The sequence below is a fragment of the Ranitomeya imitator genome, chromosome 7, assembly GCF_032444005.1.
Source record: "Ranitomeya imitator isolate aRanImi1 chromosome 7, aRanImi1.pri, whole genome shotgun sequence".
Classification (NCBI taxonomy): Eukaryota; Metazoa; Chordata; class Amphibia; order Anura; family Dendrobatidae; genus Ranitomeya; species Ranitomeya imitator.
In genome coordinates this window covers 3965055-3979966 of record NC_091288.1, presented here as the reverse complement: position 1 = coordinate 3979966, position 14912 = coordinate 3965055, and the positions used below count along the sequence as shown (strand labels likewise).

At 53.2% G+C, this 14912-nt stretch overlaps 1 protein-coding gene across 1 annotated transcript in view; it reads right to left on the bottom strand.

Annotated features, from left to right (window-relative positions):
• Nucleotides 1-3559: 3559 nt before the first annotated feature.
• ESYT3 (extended synaptotagmin 3) overlaps nt 3560-14912 on the bottom strand; it is a 44150-nt gene continuing 32797 nt past the window's right edge. Inside the window, exons 8-23 of the mRNA XM_069732571.1 lie at nt 8653-8773; nt 8398-8574; nt 7534-7616; nt 7367-7415; nt 6674-6763; nt 6464-6526; nt 6320-6388; nt 6107-6169; nt 5577-5663; nt 5354-5503; nt 4894-5273; nt 4729-4818; nt 4496-4627; nt 4144-4249; nt 4021-4070; nt 3560-3797 (exon numbers count right to left, since the gene is read on the bottom strand). Coding sequence (XP_069588672.1) covers nt 3761-3797; nt 4021-4070; nt 4144-4249; nt 4496-4627; nt 4729-4818; nt 4894-5273; nt 5354-5503; nt 5577-5663; nt 6107-6169; nt 6320-6388; nt 6464-6526; nt 6674-6763; nt 7367-7415; nt 7534-7616; nt 8398-8574; nt 8653-8773 — 1747 coding nt within the window. The 3' untranslated portion in view covers nt 3560-3760. The remainder of the gene's footprint in view (nt 3798-4020; nt 4071-4143; nt 4250-4495; nt 4628-4728; nt 4819-4893; nt 5274-5353; nt 5504-5576; nt 5664-6106; nt 6170-6319; nt 6389-6463; nt 6527-6673; nt 6764-7366; nt 7416-7533; nt 7617-8397; nt 8575-8652; nt 8774-14912) is intronic.

Sequence of the window (14912 nt, the reverse complement as noted above, 5' to 3'; positions counted from 1 at the left end):
TGTGTGTGTGTCCGGGATTGGCATCTGCACCGTATTAGACCTCATTCACACGTTATTTGCTCAGTATTTTTACCTCAGTATTTGTAAGCTAAATTGGCAGCCTGATAAATCCCCAGCCAACAGGAAGCCCTCCCCCTGGCAGTATATATTAGCTCACACATACACATAATAGACAGGTCATATGACTGACAGCTGCCGAATTTCCTATATGGTACATTTGTTGTTCTTATAGTTTGTCTGCTTATTAATCAGATTTTTATTTTTGAAGGATACCAGACTTGTGTGTGTTTTAGGGTGAGTTTCGTTTGTCAAGTTGTGTGTGTTGAGTTGTGTGTGGCGACATGCATCTAGCGACTTTTGTGAGATGAGTTTTGTGTGGCAACATGCATGTGGCAACTTTTTGTGTGTCAAATTGCATGTGACAGGTTAGTGTAGCAAGTTGTGTGCAGCAAGTTTTGCGCATGGCGAGTTTTGCGCGTGGTGAGTTTTATGTCTGGTGCCTTTTGAGTATGTGCAAGTTTTGTGTGAGGCAACTTTTGCATGTGTTGCAACTTTTGTGCATGTGGCAATTTTTCCGCGTGTGCAAGTTTTGCGTGTGGCGAGTTTTCCATGAGGTGAGTTTTGCACTTGTGGCGAGTTTTGCGTGAGCCTAGTTTTTGCATGTGGCGAGTTCTGCGCGTGGCGAGTTTTGAGCGCAGACTTTTGTGTTTCGACTTTTATGTGGCGAGGTTGGTGTATGTGTGGTGAAATGTGTGCTGAGGGTAATATGTGTTCATGCACGTGGTAGTGTGTGGCGCATTTTGTGTGTGTTCATATCCCCGTGTGTGGTGAGTATCCCATGTCGGGGCCCCACCTTAGCAACTGTACGGTATATACTCTTTGGCGCCATCGCTCTCATTCTTTAAGTCCCCCTTGTTCACATCTGGCAGCTGTCAATTTGCCTCCAACACTTTTCCTTTCACTTTTCCCCATTATGTAGATAGGGCCAAAATTGTTTGGTGAATTGGTAAGCGCGGGGTTAAAATTTGATCTCACAACATAGCCTATGACGCTCTCGGGGTCCAGACGTGTGACCGTGCAAAATTTTGTGGCTGTAGCTGCGACAGTGCAGATGCCAATCCCGGACATACACACATACATTCAGCTTTATATATTAGATATAGAAGGAGATGACATTCAGGTATATACTATATACAGGGGAGATGACATACAGGTATATACTATATACAGGAGATGACATACAGGTGTATACTATATATAAGGGAGATGACAAATATGTATATACTGAGGTTAAAATGAGAGGTGTGCGGTGAAAATGAAAAGGTGCGAGTGCAAAATGAGAGGAGTGAGGACAAATAGTGTAGTGATCGGAAAATGACAGATGTGAGGTTGAAATGACAAGTGTTAGGGGGGAATGAGAGGAGTGAGGGAGAAAATGAAAGATGTGATCGGGAAAATGAGAGGCGTGATGGGAAAATAAGAGAAGTGAGGTGCTATAACTAACCACAGATATTTACTATGCCCAGGCAACGCCGGGCTCTTCAGCTAATATATATATATATATATATATATATATATATATATATATATATATATATATATATATATATATATATATATATATACACACACACACCAGCATGGAGCAGGGACAGCGCAGGGGTAATGCAGATTACTCCGCACCGACCTCCCGGAACCAGCCACGGCACGGAGCAGAAGCAGCGCAGGGGTAAAGCCGAGTACTCTGCACCGACCGCAGCACGGAGCAGAGGCAGAACAGGGGGTAAAGCCGAGTACTCCGCACCGACCTCCCGGCACCAGCCACGGCCGCAGCACGGAGCAGAGGCAGCGCAGGGGTAATGCCAAGTACTCCGCACCTACCTCCCAGCACTAGCCACAGCACAGAGCAGAGGAAGCGCGAGGGGTAATGCAAAGTACTCCGCACCAGCCACAGCACAGAGCAGAGGAAGCGCGGGGGGTAATGCCGAGTACTCCGCACCGACCTCCCGGCACCAGCCACGGCACGGAGCAGACACAGCGCAGGGGTAAAGCAGAGTACTCCGCACCGACCTCCCGGCACCAGCCACGGCACGGAGCAGACACAGCGCAGGGGTAAAGCAGAGTACTCCGCACCGACCTCCCGGCACCAGCTACGGCACGGAGCAGACGCAGCGCAGGGGTAATGCCGAGTACTCCGCACTGACCTCCCAGCACCAGCCACAGCACAGAGCAGAGGAAGCGGGGGGGGGTAATGCCGAGTACTCCGCACCGACCTCCCAGCACCAGCCACAGCACAGAGCAGAGGAAGCGCAGGGGGTAATGCCGAGTACTCCGCACCGACCTCCCGGCACCAGCCACGGTCGCAGCATGGAGCAGAGGCCGCGCGGGGGTAATGCCAAGTACTCCGCACCGACCTCCCAGCACCAGCCACAGCACAGAGCAGAGGCCGCGCGGGGGTAAAGTCGAGTAACTCCACACCGACCTCCCGGCACCAGCATGGAGCAGAGGCAGAGCAGGGGTAAAGCCGAGTACTCCGCACCGACCTCCCGGCACCGGCCGCAGCACGGAGCAGACGCAGAACGGGGTAAAGCCGAGTACTCCGCACCGACCTCCCGGCACCAGCCACGGCCGCAGCACGAAGCAGAGGCAGCGCAGGGGTAATGCCAAGTACTCCGCACCTACCTCCCGGCACCAGCCACAGCACAGAGCAGAGGAAGCGCGAGGGGTAATGCAGAGTACTCCGCACCAGCCACAGCACAGAGCAGAGGAAGCGCGGGGGGTAATGCCGAGTACTCCGCACCAGCCACAGCACAGAGCAGAGGAAGCGCGGGGGGTAATGCCGAGTACTCCGCACCGACCTCCCAGCACCAGCCACAGCACAGAGCAGAGGAAGTGCGGGGGGTAATGCCGAGTACTCCGCACCGACCTCCCAGCACCAGCCACGGCACGGAGCAGACGCAGCGCAGGGGTAATGCCGAGTACTCCGCACCGACCTCCCGGCACCAGCTACGGCACGGAGCAGACGCAGCGCAGGGGTAATGCCGAGTACTCCGCACCGACCTCCCAGCACCAGCCACGGCACGGAGCAGACGCAGCGCAGGGGTAATGCCGAGTACTCCGCACCGACCTCCCGGCACCAGCCACGGCACAGAGCAGACGCAGCGCAGGGGTAATGCCGAGTACTCCGCACCGACCTCCCGGCACCAGCCACAGCACAGAGCAGAGGAAGCGCGGGGGGTAATGCCGACTACTCCGCACCGACCTCCCGGCACCAGCTACGGCACGGAGCAGACGCAGCGCAGGGGTAAAGCCGAGGACTCCGTGCTGACCCCCCCGTCACCAGCCACGGCCGCAGCACGGAGCAGAGGCAGCGCAGGGGGTAAAGCCGAGTACTCCTCCCATCCCCACACTCCGGAGAACTCAAATTTTAATTTAAAAAACAAAGAACTACAAACTAAACAATATGAAATGGATTTGTCTCCTCCCGTTTCGTGCCTGCAGCTCCTGTGCAGAGCTCTGTGTCTCCATGGTTACCGCAGAATTAAGACTCGGGAGCCGGTTACAATGTAAATCTTTATTTTTGGTGCGGACGCAGCGCCGCGGATTCAATAAATAATGTGAACGTATAAATAGGAGTGGCGGGCGAGCACAATATGGCGTCTGTCTATACACTGTACATGTATACACCCTCCCCCGCAGATAAAATCTGTATATTACATATCTACATATTTACACACAGAAAACATGGCGTTTGCGGTGATCAGGAGGTCGGGTGACCGGATATCATCAGCTCAAACCTGGAAGACAGAGAGAGTGGCCATTAGAGTCGGGGGGACGCGGGCAGCAGCGGGGCGGCGTCTATAGGGGACGCCATTATGGAAGGGCACGATGTGGCTGCCACCTTCGTAGGACATTTATGGGGGACATTGGGGTGAGAGGATGAGGAACCATGTATGTACACGGCCTCTGTGTGACATGTGGCCCCTGTATTACAGAAAGGGCCACATCTGGGGGTCTTACCAGTCGGTGACTCCCTGGTCGATGTCTTCTCGGGACAGGTCCACCACCGTCTGTGAGAGGAACACCACGTTAGTCCGCGCACCGACCAGGGGCAGTGGTCCCCTGTGGAGACCAGTCACTCACCTTCCCCATCTCTTTCCGCTCCTGCGAGCCGAACGGCCGGTTGTTCTTCACCGCGATGTCCAGCGTCCGCTTCTTGGCATCTTCAAGGGAAACCAGAAACTCAAACCTGGGGGACAAAAGGGGCGGTGAGTGGAATCCTGAGGGCACAATAACATGGAATAGACCTGGAGTGACCACAGATTTCCTTCCAGCAATCCCCCTGGTGTCAGGGGCCCGGCTCCTGACCACTGAGGGCCCGTCACTTGCACTGCTATAGCAAGTGTCGGCACTTCGGGCGATTCCAGGACAGAACAAGTCTGGTACCGATAACCGTCACGCCCGGGGTCATATGGGAGCAGGTGGTGCTACTCACTTCTCATTGTAGATGGGGTTAAGGGTCTTCTTCTTCACCGTCGTCTTCTTGCGACTGGCCCACCTTCGGTCAGGGAGCAGGTAGATGCGGACGTAGGGATCGGCGCCGTGATTTGAGCACTGGAGCAGGTTCCTTGGAGAGAGCACAGATGGCATTACCAGGAGGGCGGCGAGGGCCCAGGGCGGCACCGCGAGGGCGGCAATGCATTGGCCCTCCATTAAGCTGCACCTTACCTGCAGCCATTGATGGACACAATGAGGCAGTGCCGGAGCGAGGCGTACCGGACAGAGACGTTGACCTCTCCCGTCACCACAGCAGGGCCGCTGGAAACATGAAGAGAGACCATTAGACTGATATCGGGGACACTTCAGTCCATGTAAAGCGTTAATGAGCCGCACCTGGGGTCCCCGCTGAGGTCAAACACGGAGGAGGCCATGGAGTTCAGGGACATCAGGCTGGGCGCCATTCTCTGGAGGTGTCTCAGGTTCGGTGTGCGGGGCGCTGACGTGGGAGCGGGCGGCCCCGGGGTCTGGCTGGGGCTTGCCCTTTGCTCGGAGCTGGAGTGGTGGATTCGTTGGCAGACGCTGTTTGCGCTCTCCTTACGGACCACCTTGTTCTGCGGGATGTAATTGATCTGGTTCTGCTGAGTGTCACTGGGCTTGCGGGGATTTTTATGGGACTTCTCTTGTGGCATCCGTCTAATGGAGACTGGTCCATGCTTCAAGGAGTTAATTCCTGCGTAGACGGTGTCCGGATCTGGGTCCTCAATGTGCAGAATCTGGGGATGCATATGACACGCGGTTAGCGGCAGAGGACCTCGGCGGCGCTCGGCACGTTGCATGGAGGCGCCGCTCTCACCCGGAGGACGATCTTCATCTTGATGAAGCTGTTGGGCCCGGAGTTGGTGAGCGGGAAGCGCTGGTCCACGGTCAGGTCATCACCGGCCAGGAGGCGATGGACGGGGATGTCCAGCAAGCCGAGGGCGCACTGCCGGTCATCATCCTTCACCTGAGGACAGAGACACATGAAGGACGCGCTCCGCCACTAGACGCATGCAGACGCGGTGCTGCGGCCACGTTACCTCCACGTGTAGATGCTGCATGTGGACGTCCTGGATGAAGAAAGCGAAGGCCTGTTCCCACACCGGGTCCTTGGTGCTGGAGCACGTCTGCAGGGAGAAGAGACAGTCACGATGGACGGCAGGTAACGGCCACGCCGCCGCCTGTGGTCACTAAGGCCAATCTGCCCCTCCCCCACCGGACGTCGCCTGTAACCCGGGGCCATCGTCAGATAATTCTAAGTGCGGCCACGTCTGTCTAGCCTCCAGTTTCATTCCTCACAATTTGTAAGATCTCTGCTTGCTGCCATTGAGCAGAAACCTTCATTATTTCCATCTAGAGGATGAAGACCTGTCCTGGTCCCGCTCACACAGCAGAGGGTCCGTTACACTGGGCCCGGGGTAGACAGTCCTCGGGGAGCAGCAGTAGACAGATTCTGGGCGTTGTTACAATACATCCTGCCTGGACTGTTACATTGTAAAAAAACACTCAGCTGTGGGAGGTCTGGGCCTCCGGGAATGACAGCGATCATGGAGATCCCGCGGCCGCTCACCTTACTCTTCACGGACTTCTTCCCCACGCACATGACGACGTACGAGCTCGGCTCCTTCTCGCACTGCACAGAACACAACATCGGGTCAGAAACGGGTCAGGACAGCCGCGGACGCCGACCAGCCCCTGCCCAGACCAGCTGACACCATAGATCAATAGATGCAGCGTGGCCTCTCGGTGATGCTGATGTGCCCTGGGCCCAGCTGCTCCTTACCTTCGGGACCGCGGCGTAGCGCTGCTTCCGGGCCGAGTGCTCGTTGTTCGAGTATTCAAAATGGTTCTTCTGTAGACGAAGAGGAAATGGTTAGAGGACAGTGAGACGGCAGCGGACCACGGCCACAACACCCAGCACACTTACTGGTAACGCCCCGGCACAGTCCAAATACACGATCACCATAGCGGTGGACAGACCATCCCGCGTCTACAGCGGAGAAAAGCAGAGGAGAGTTATAGGAGGCGGCGGAAAGAGCGGAGACCACCAGCCGCGACCCTCCATTCTCGGCATCTTCCAGGCTCGGGCCACACCTGGGGCACGGGGTTGTGCACCGTCATGTAGGGGATTTCTCACCTCTCGCAGTTTGTCTTGTGTGGACAGCAGGGAGAACCACTCCAGCTTCAGATGAACCGACCCGCTGGGCACATCACTGAGCGGGAACCACTGCGGGAGAGAACAGAGTCAGCAAACTGCACCGACCAGACAGCGGCAGCCAGCGACCGCACCACCGGACAGCGGCAGCCAGCGACCGCTCCATGCTCCACCGGACAGCGGCAGCCAGCGACCGCGCCACGCTCCACCGGACAGCGGCAGCCAGCGACCGCGCCACGCTCCACCGGACAGCGGCAGCCAGCAACCGCGCCACGCTCCACCGGACAGCGGCAGCCAGCGACCGCTCCACCGGACAGCGCCAGCCAGCGACCGCTCCACCGGACAGCGCCAGCCACCGACCGCACCACCGGACAGCGCCAGCCACCGACCGCGCCACGCTCCACTGGACAGCGCCAGCCATCGACCGCTCCACCGGACAGCGCCAGCCAGCGACCGCTCCACCGGACAGCGCCAGCCACCGACCGTGCCACGCTCCACTGGACAGCGCCAGCCATCGACCGCTCCACCGGACAGCGCCAGCCAGCGACCGCTCCACCGGACAGCGCCAGCCAGCGACCGCTCCACCGGACAGCGCCAGCCAGCGACCGCGCCATGCTCCACTGGACAGCGGCAGCCAGCGACCGCGCCATGCTCCACTGGACAGCGGCAACTCACCTCATCCACAATCCGATCCTTCATCACTCCCTCCAGGCCAATGACCAGACTGCGAGACAAATTGCACATGTCAGAGGACCCCAGAAATGTCACCCATCGGACACCTACCAAACACATTACACACATAGGACCCCGACAAGTGACAAAAAAAGAAAAAATGATGTTACCTTCCGAGAAAGTCGTCCTTGTCAGGATCCTCATCATAAACATCTATTTCTAGATCCTGTCCAGGAACCTCATGGATGACAAACTGCAAGAGGATTAATGGGCAGCGATGACAACGGGGAGAGATCTACAGACAAGAAAAGTATGTTCCCCCACATCCTCCTCCGGGGGCTTCACTGTCCTCCTCTACATCCATAGACATTAATATGGAGAAAGTATGTGCCCCCCACATCCTCCTCCGGGGGCTTTACTGTCCTCATCTACATCCATAGACATGAATATGGAGAAAAGACCAGAATATATCCACGATACACAGGAGTATATATGACACGAGCAGAGAGATATAGAGGTGTACATATTGTAAGATGGCTGCCGGACAGGTTGTCCTCGAGGGGAGATATGCATCATGGAGGTTGGTAGCCTCAGTGATGTAAGCCCAGAAAAGCATAGTTCACCACGTATAGTGCTGAGAGAGTTAATAGGGCGTATTGGGGCCGTTTACAAGCAGTCAGCGAGGTTGGTGGGACTGGCTGATCACATATCCCCACCCCGGGGCATGGTACGGCAGATATAAGGAGACCAGTTGTCTTCTTCAGGGTAGGTGGAGGTGTGCAGACCTCCAGTGGTGTTGGTCTTTGCTAAGGACTAAAGAGCTGGACACTGACCGGAGAGGCCGAACCCGCACCCCTGTATGGACCATTTGTGCTGGAAAAGGCTTTTTCTTATCCTGAGTGGTTCATGGAGTCTTAATAAACGAGCCCGGACGTTTCACTGAATCCGCAACCGAGTGAGCAGAAACCCTACAAAATAAATCTACGTGGGGACCCAGGGTACATAGTGTACGTCACACGGGGGCTTCCTCTCACCTCGTACATCTCGTTCCAGTGAGGATTCAGATTCTCCTTGATGGTGCGGCTCTTGAACGTCTGGTTTCCCACCCTCATGATGGCGTACGGGTCGGACTTGCCCTTTATGATGCCCTTCAGGTACGTGTCCTTCGGGATCAGGTGTTCGGCCTCGTGGAGATAAACTCTTAATACTCCCTGAAATACAGAAGGAGACGTCACACTGCGTCAGATCTGCCGCTCTATATCTGAATGAGCCGCCGCGCTGATACTCGCCTGCGGCACCGGGAAGCGGAGCTGGGCGGTGTTCACGTGGCCGCTCAGGGGGAAGGTGAATCTGTTGGGCAGCACGAGATACGAGGCAATGAGGTCGACTATCATCCCGTCCGACATGTCACTGCAAGACACAACCAGGAGAAACCATGAGAGAGCGTGACCAACCACCAGAGGCCGAGCGGCCGCCGCCGTATAACACCACACTGGGTGCTTCCATTACACAACATTACGAGATCTCTGCTTGCGGTCAGTGCATAAAAACACTTTACATTCTGAGGCTGAACCTCGGTCTCAGGCTTCATGCACACCACACAATTATTGGGATTGTTACAGATACTCGGGACGTGTAAACAAGACGACAATCACCCGGCAAACAAGAAAAATCAGGTGAAATGAAGTTTCCAGAAACTATCATTTTTCTCAGCAGCGTATGGTCCTGTATAACCACTATGTGCTGCCGAGAACAAGCGCAGTGTGTGTGCGCGGAACCATCTAGATCGCTGTGTGCCATCATGAGCGCGGTCAACCGTGTGAACAAGAGATGGAATGACCAACGATCAGTAAATATTCACTGTCGCCGATTACTTCCTCCTCTCTACTGATGCCACAATCGGCCTGAGAAATCTGATAACAGAGACACACAGAATGCAGCTGGAAATGCCTTGTAATGTTGTGGCCTCTAGGGGGCAGTGTGGAGTCACAAGTGGTACTTCGGCTGATTCTCTCTGTGAGCTTCCGTTGGTGGAGGGGAGTGGTACTGCGGCTTCTGAGTTTCCTTCCTCAGGTGATGTGGTGAAGTCGTTAGGTGCTGCTCTATTTAACTCCACCTAGTGCTTTGATCCTGGCCTCCAGTCAATGTTCTAGTATTGGACCTGTTTCCTCCTGGATCGTTCCTGTGGCCTGCTGCTCTGCATAGCTAAGTTCCGCTTTTGCTATTTGTTTGCTGTTTTTTTCTGTCCAGCTTGCTTATTTGTTTTTTCTTGCTTGCTGGAAGCTCTGGGACGCAGAGGGTGTACCTCCGTGCCGTTCGTTCGGTACAGAGGGTCTTTTTGCCCCCTTTGCGTAGTTGTTTGTAGGGTTTTGTGTTGACCGCAAAGTTACCTTTCCTATCCTCGCTCTGTTCAGATAGTCGGGCCTCACTTTGCTAAATCTATTTCATCTCTACGTTTGGCTTTTCATCTTAACTCTCAGTCATTATATGTGGGGGCTGCCTTTTCCTTTGGGGTATTTCTCTGAGGCAAGGTAGGCTTATTTTCTATCTTCAGGCTAGCTAGTTTCTCAGGCTGTGCCGAGTTGCATAGGGAGCGTTAGGCGCAATCCACGGCTGCCTCTAGTGTGGTTGGAGAGGATTAGGGATTGCGGTCAGCAGAGTTCCCACGTCTCAGAGCTCGTTCTATGTTTTTGGGTTATTGTCAGGTCACTGTATGTGCTCTGACTTCTATGTCCATTGTGGTACTGAATTACCAGATCACAACAGTACTGGAGGCCCAAAGTACTAATGATTCTCAATAGAGGGAAAAAGGAAGTTCTGAGACCATTTTTTTTTCTCTGCACTGTGTTTTGCCTTTTTTTTTCCCCTAGTCATTTGGGTGGTTTGTGATCGCTTCTCTAAGATGGTCCATTTGGTACCCTTGTCTAAATTACCTTCCTCCTCTGATTTGGTGTCATTGTTCTTCCAGCATGTGGTTCGTTTACATGACATTCCAGAGAATATCGTTTCTGACAGAGGTTCCCAGTTTGTTTTGAGGTTTTGGCGAGCCTTTTGTGCTAGGATGGGCATTGACTTGTCTTTTTCCTCGGCTTTCCATCCTCAGACTAATGGCCAGACCGAACGAACTAATCAGACCTTGGAAACATATCTGAGATGCTTTGTTTCTGCTGATCAGGATGACTGGGTGTCCTTTTTGCCTTTGGCTGAGTTCGCCCTTAATAATCGGGCCAGCTCGGCTACCTTGGTTTCGCCATTTTTCTGCAACTCTGGGTTCCATCCTCGTTTCTCTTCAGGGCAGGTTGAGTCTTCGGACTGTCCTGGTGTGGATACTGTGGTGGACAGGTTGCAGCAGATTTGGACTCATGTAGTGGACAATTTGACCTTGTCCCAGGAGAAGGCTCAACGTTTCGCTAATCGCAGACGCTGTGTGGGTCCCCGACTTCGTGTTGGGGATTTGGTTTGGTTATCTTCTTGTCATATTCCTATGAAGGTTTCCTCTCCTAAGTTTAAACCTCGTTTCATTGGTCCGTATAGGATTTCTGAGGTTCTTAATCCTGTGTCTTTTCGTCTGACCCTTCCAGATTCTTTTTCCATTCATAACGTATTCCATAGGTCATTGTTGCGGAGATACGTGGCCCCTATGGTTCCATCTGTTGATCCTCCTGCCCCGGTTTTGGTGGAGGGGGAGTTGGAGTATATTGTGGAGAAGATTTTGGATTCTCGTGTTTCAAGACGGAAACTCCAGTATCTGGTTAAGTGGAAGGGTTATGCTCAGGAAGATAATTCCTGGGTCTTTGCCTCTGATGTCCATGCTCCCGATCTTGTTCGTGCCTTTCATATGGCTCATCCTGGTCGTCCTGGGGGCTCTGGTGAGGGTTCGGTGACCCCTCCTCAAGGGGGGGTACTGTTGTGAATTCTGTGGCAGAGCTCCCTCCTGTGGTCACAAGTGGTACTTCGGCTGATTCTCTCTGTGAGCTTCCGTTGGTGGAGGGGAGTGGTACTGCGGCTTCTGAGTTTCCTTCCTCAGGTGATGTGGTGAAGTCGTTAGGTGCTGCTCTATTTAACTCCACCTAGTGCTTTGATCCTGGCCTCCAGTCAATGTTCTAGTATTGGACCTGTTTCCTCCTGGATCGTTCCTGTGGCCTGCTGCTCTGCATAGCTAAGTTCTGCTTTTGCTATTTGTTTGCTGTTTTTTTCTGTCCAGCTTGCTTATTTGTTTTTTCTTGCTTGCTGGAAGCTCTGGGACGCAGAGGGTGTACCTCCGTGCCGTTCGTTCGGTACGGAGGGTCTTTTTGCCCCCTTTGCGTGGTTGTTTGTAGGGTTTTGTGTTGACCGCAAAGTTACCTTTCCTATCCTCGCTCTGTTCAGATAGTCGGGCCTCACTTTGCTAAATCTATTTCATCTCTACGTTTGTCTTTTCATCTTAACCCTCAGTCATTATATGTGGTGGCTGCCTTTTCCTTTGGGGTATTTCTCTGAGGCAAGGTAGGCTTATTTTCTATCTTCAGGCTAGCTAGTTTCTCAGGCTGTGCCGAGTTGCATAGGGAGGGTTAGGCGCAATCCACGGCTGCCTCTAGTGTGGTTGGAGAGGATTAGGGATTGCGGTCAGCAGAGTTCCCACGTCTCAGAGCTCGTTCTATGTTTTTGGGTTATTGTCAGGTCACTGTATGTGCTCTGACTTCTATGTCCATTGTGGTACTGAATTACCAGATCACAACAACAGACACTGCAAACCGCGCCGACTACTCCGCCACTGCGATCACAAACACAAGGGCGAGCCACCCAGAGGACGGCCTCACACTGTCCGAGAGGGGCGAGCCAACCAGAAGACGGCCCCACACTGTCCGAGAGGGGCGAGCCACCCAGAAGAAGATGGCCTCACACTGTCCGAGAGGGGCGAGCCACCCAGAAGAAGATGGCCTCACACTGTCCGAGAGGGGCGAGCCACCCAGAAGAAGATGGCCTCACACTGTCCGAGAGGGGCGAGCCAACCAGAAGAAGATGGCCTCACACTGTCCGAGAGGGGCGAGCCAACCAGAAGAAGATGGCCTCACACTGTCCGAGAGGGGCGAGCCAACCAGAAGAAGACGGCCCCACACTGTCCGAGAGGGGCGAGCCACCCAGAAGAAGATGGCCTCACACTGTCCGAGAGGGGCGAGCCAACCAGAAGAAGATGGCCTCACACTGTCAGAGAGGGGTGAGCCACCCAGAAGATGGCCTCACACTGTCCGAGAGGGGCGAGCCAACCAGAAGAAGATGGCCTCACACTGTCAGAGAGGGGCGAGCCAACCAGAAGAAGATGGCCTCACACTGTCAGAGAGGGGTGAGCCACCCAGAAGATGGCCTCACACTGTCCGAGAGGGGCGAGCCAACCAGAGGATGGCCCCACACTGTCCGAGAGGGGCGAGCCACCCAGAAGAAGATGGCCTCACACTGTCCGAGAGGGGCGAGCCAACCAGAAGAAGATGGCCTCACACTGTCAGAGAGGGGTGAGCCACCCAGAAGATGGCCTCACACTGTCCGAGAGGGGCGAGCCAACCAGAGGATGGCCCCACACTGTCCGAGAGGGGCGAGCCAACCAGAGGAAGACGGCCTCACACTGTCCTAGAGGGGCGAGCCACCCAGAAGAAGACAGCCTCACACTGTCCGAGAGGGGCGAGCCACCCAGAAGAAGACGGCCTCACACTGTCCGAAAGTGGCGAGCCACCTAGAGGACTGCTCCACACTGTCCGAGAGGGGCGAGCCAACCAGAGGAAGACAGCCTCACACTGTCCTAGAGGGGCGAGCCACCCAGAAGAAGATGGCCTCACACTGTCCTAGAGGGGCGAGCCACCTAGAGGACTGCTCCACACTGTCCGAGAGGTGCGAGCCACCCACTGTGTATTATCCTGACACATTATAACGCTGCCTGTACCCACTGTATATTATGCTGACACTATAATGCGGCTTGTACCCACCGTGTATTATCCGGACACATTATAACACCACCTGTACCCACTGTGTATTATCCGGACACATTATAACACCACCTGTACCCACTGTGTATTATCCGGACACATTATAACGCCGCATGTACCCACTGTATATTATGCTGACACTATAATGGCGCCTGTACCCACCGTATATTATCTCTTGAAACGCACAGGTCTACTTCCGAACCCTTGATTTGTTTACATGCTCCACTGCTGCTCCTTCCGGCGGACTCACCTGGTTATCGGTACCTGCACTTACTAAGATATATAAACCCTGACTACGATGACGAAGCCGCTGTTTAGTAGTGATACGCCTTGGGACGGGCGGACATCCACTGTTCATACACTTCACGGTAAATATGGATTCTTTGACATGTGCACGCTTACTGTTTACCTGTTAACCGTCATTCATCCATAATGAGGTCTTGAGATTGTTATTTACCGATCCCATCCGCTCATCCAGCACCTCCTGGGAAATTCCCAGCCATCTACTCATATTCATCTACGTGATATAGCGAACACAGAAAAGCTCAAAAACAACATGAAGAGCAGGCGGCGCCCCACAACCGTGTCAGGTGACACATGCACTCGCAGGGCGCAGCAGACCCCCAATAATAAAGGTAGCAACAATGCACACAGGTAAAGTATAAGACACCGTTCACACTGACAAATGGGATGCACAGAGTCTGGACAACCTATAGATCGCGCCCATAGTGTTAGCAGGCGGGCCGTCCAGTAAAATATATATATATATATATATACATATACATATACATACACATATACATACACATATATATATATATATATATATATATATATATATATATATATATATATATATATATATATATATATACACATATATATATATACATATATATATATACATATATATATATATATATATATACATATACATATACATATACACACACACAACACACAAGGGACAACATAAAGGGGTACGTACCCTGCTTAGCCATTATAGGACATATTATGGGACATATTAGAATCACTTTTGATGCCAGGATGGACGGATATCATTTGGTTTTCACTATTTTTATACAACCTTCATGGAATATTGTCGAATGATTGTTATTCTCTATTTGCATTCTTGAAATTATTTCATCCTTTGCACATGTCTTATTCAATATTTTCTATCCCTGTTAATTTGTGACTTTGTCGGCCCATGTTTTCACACAGTTATTCCTCTGGGTGATTGTTTTTAATGGTTTTTTTGTACTTATTTGGTCAATAAAGCTTTTTGTAACTTGATTATATTGGTGTGAGTGCACTAATTGTTTGCGCTTCTTTTCTCTGTCATACACCGTATCTTATCCTGACACTAACGCCGCCTGTACCCACGATGTATTATCCTGTGTACCACCACCTGTACCCACGATGCATCATCCAGACACACTGTGCCACCACCTGTACCCACGATGCATCATCCAGACACACTGTGCCACCACCTGTACCCACGATGCATCATCCAGACACACTGTGCCACCACCTGTACCCACGATGCATCATCCAGACACACTGTGCCACCACCTGTACCCACGATGCATCAT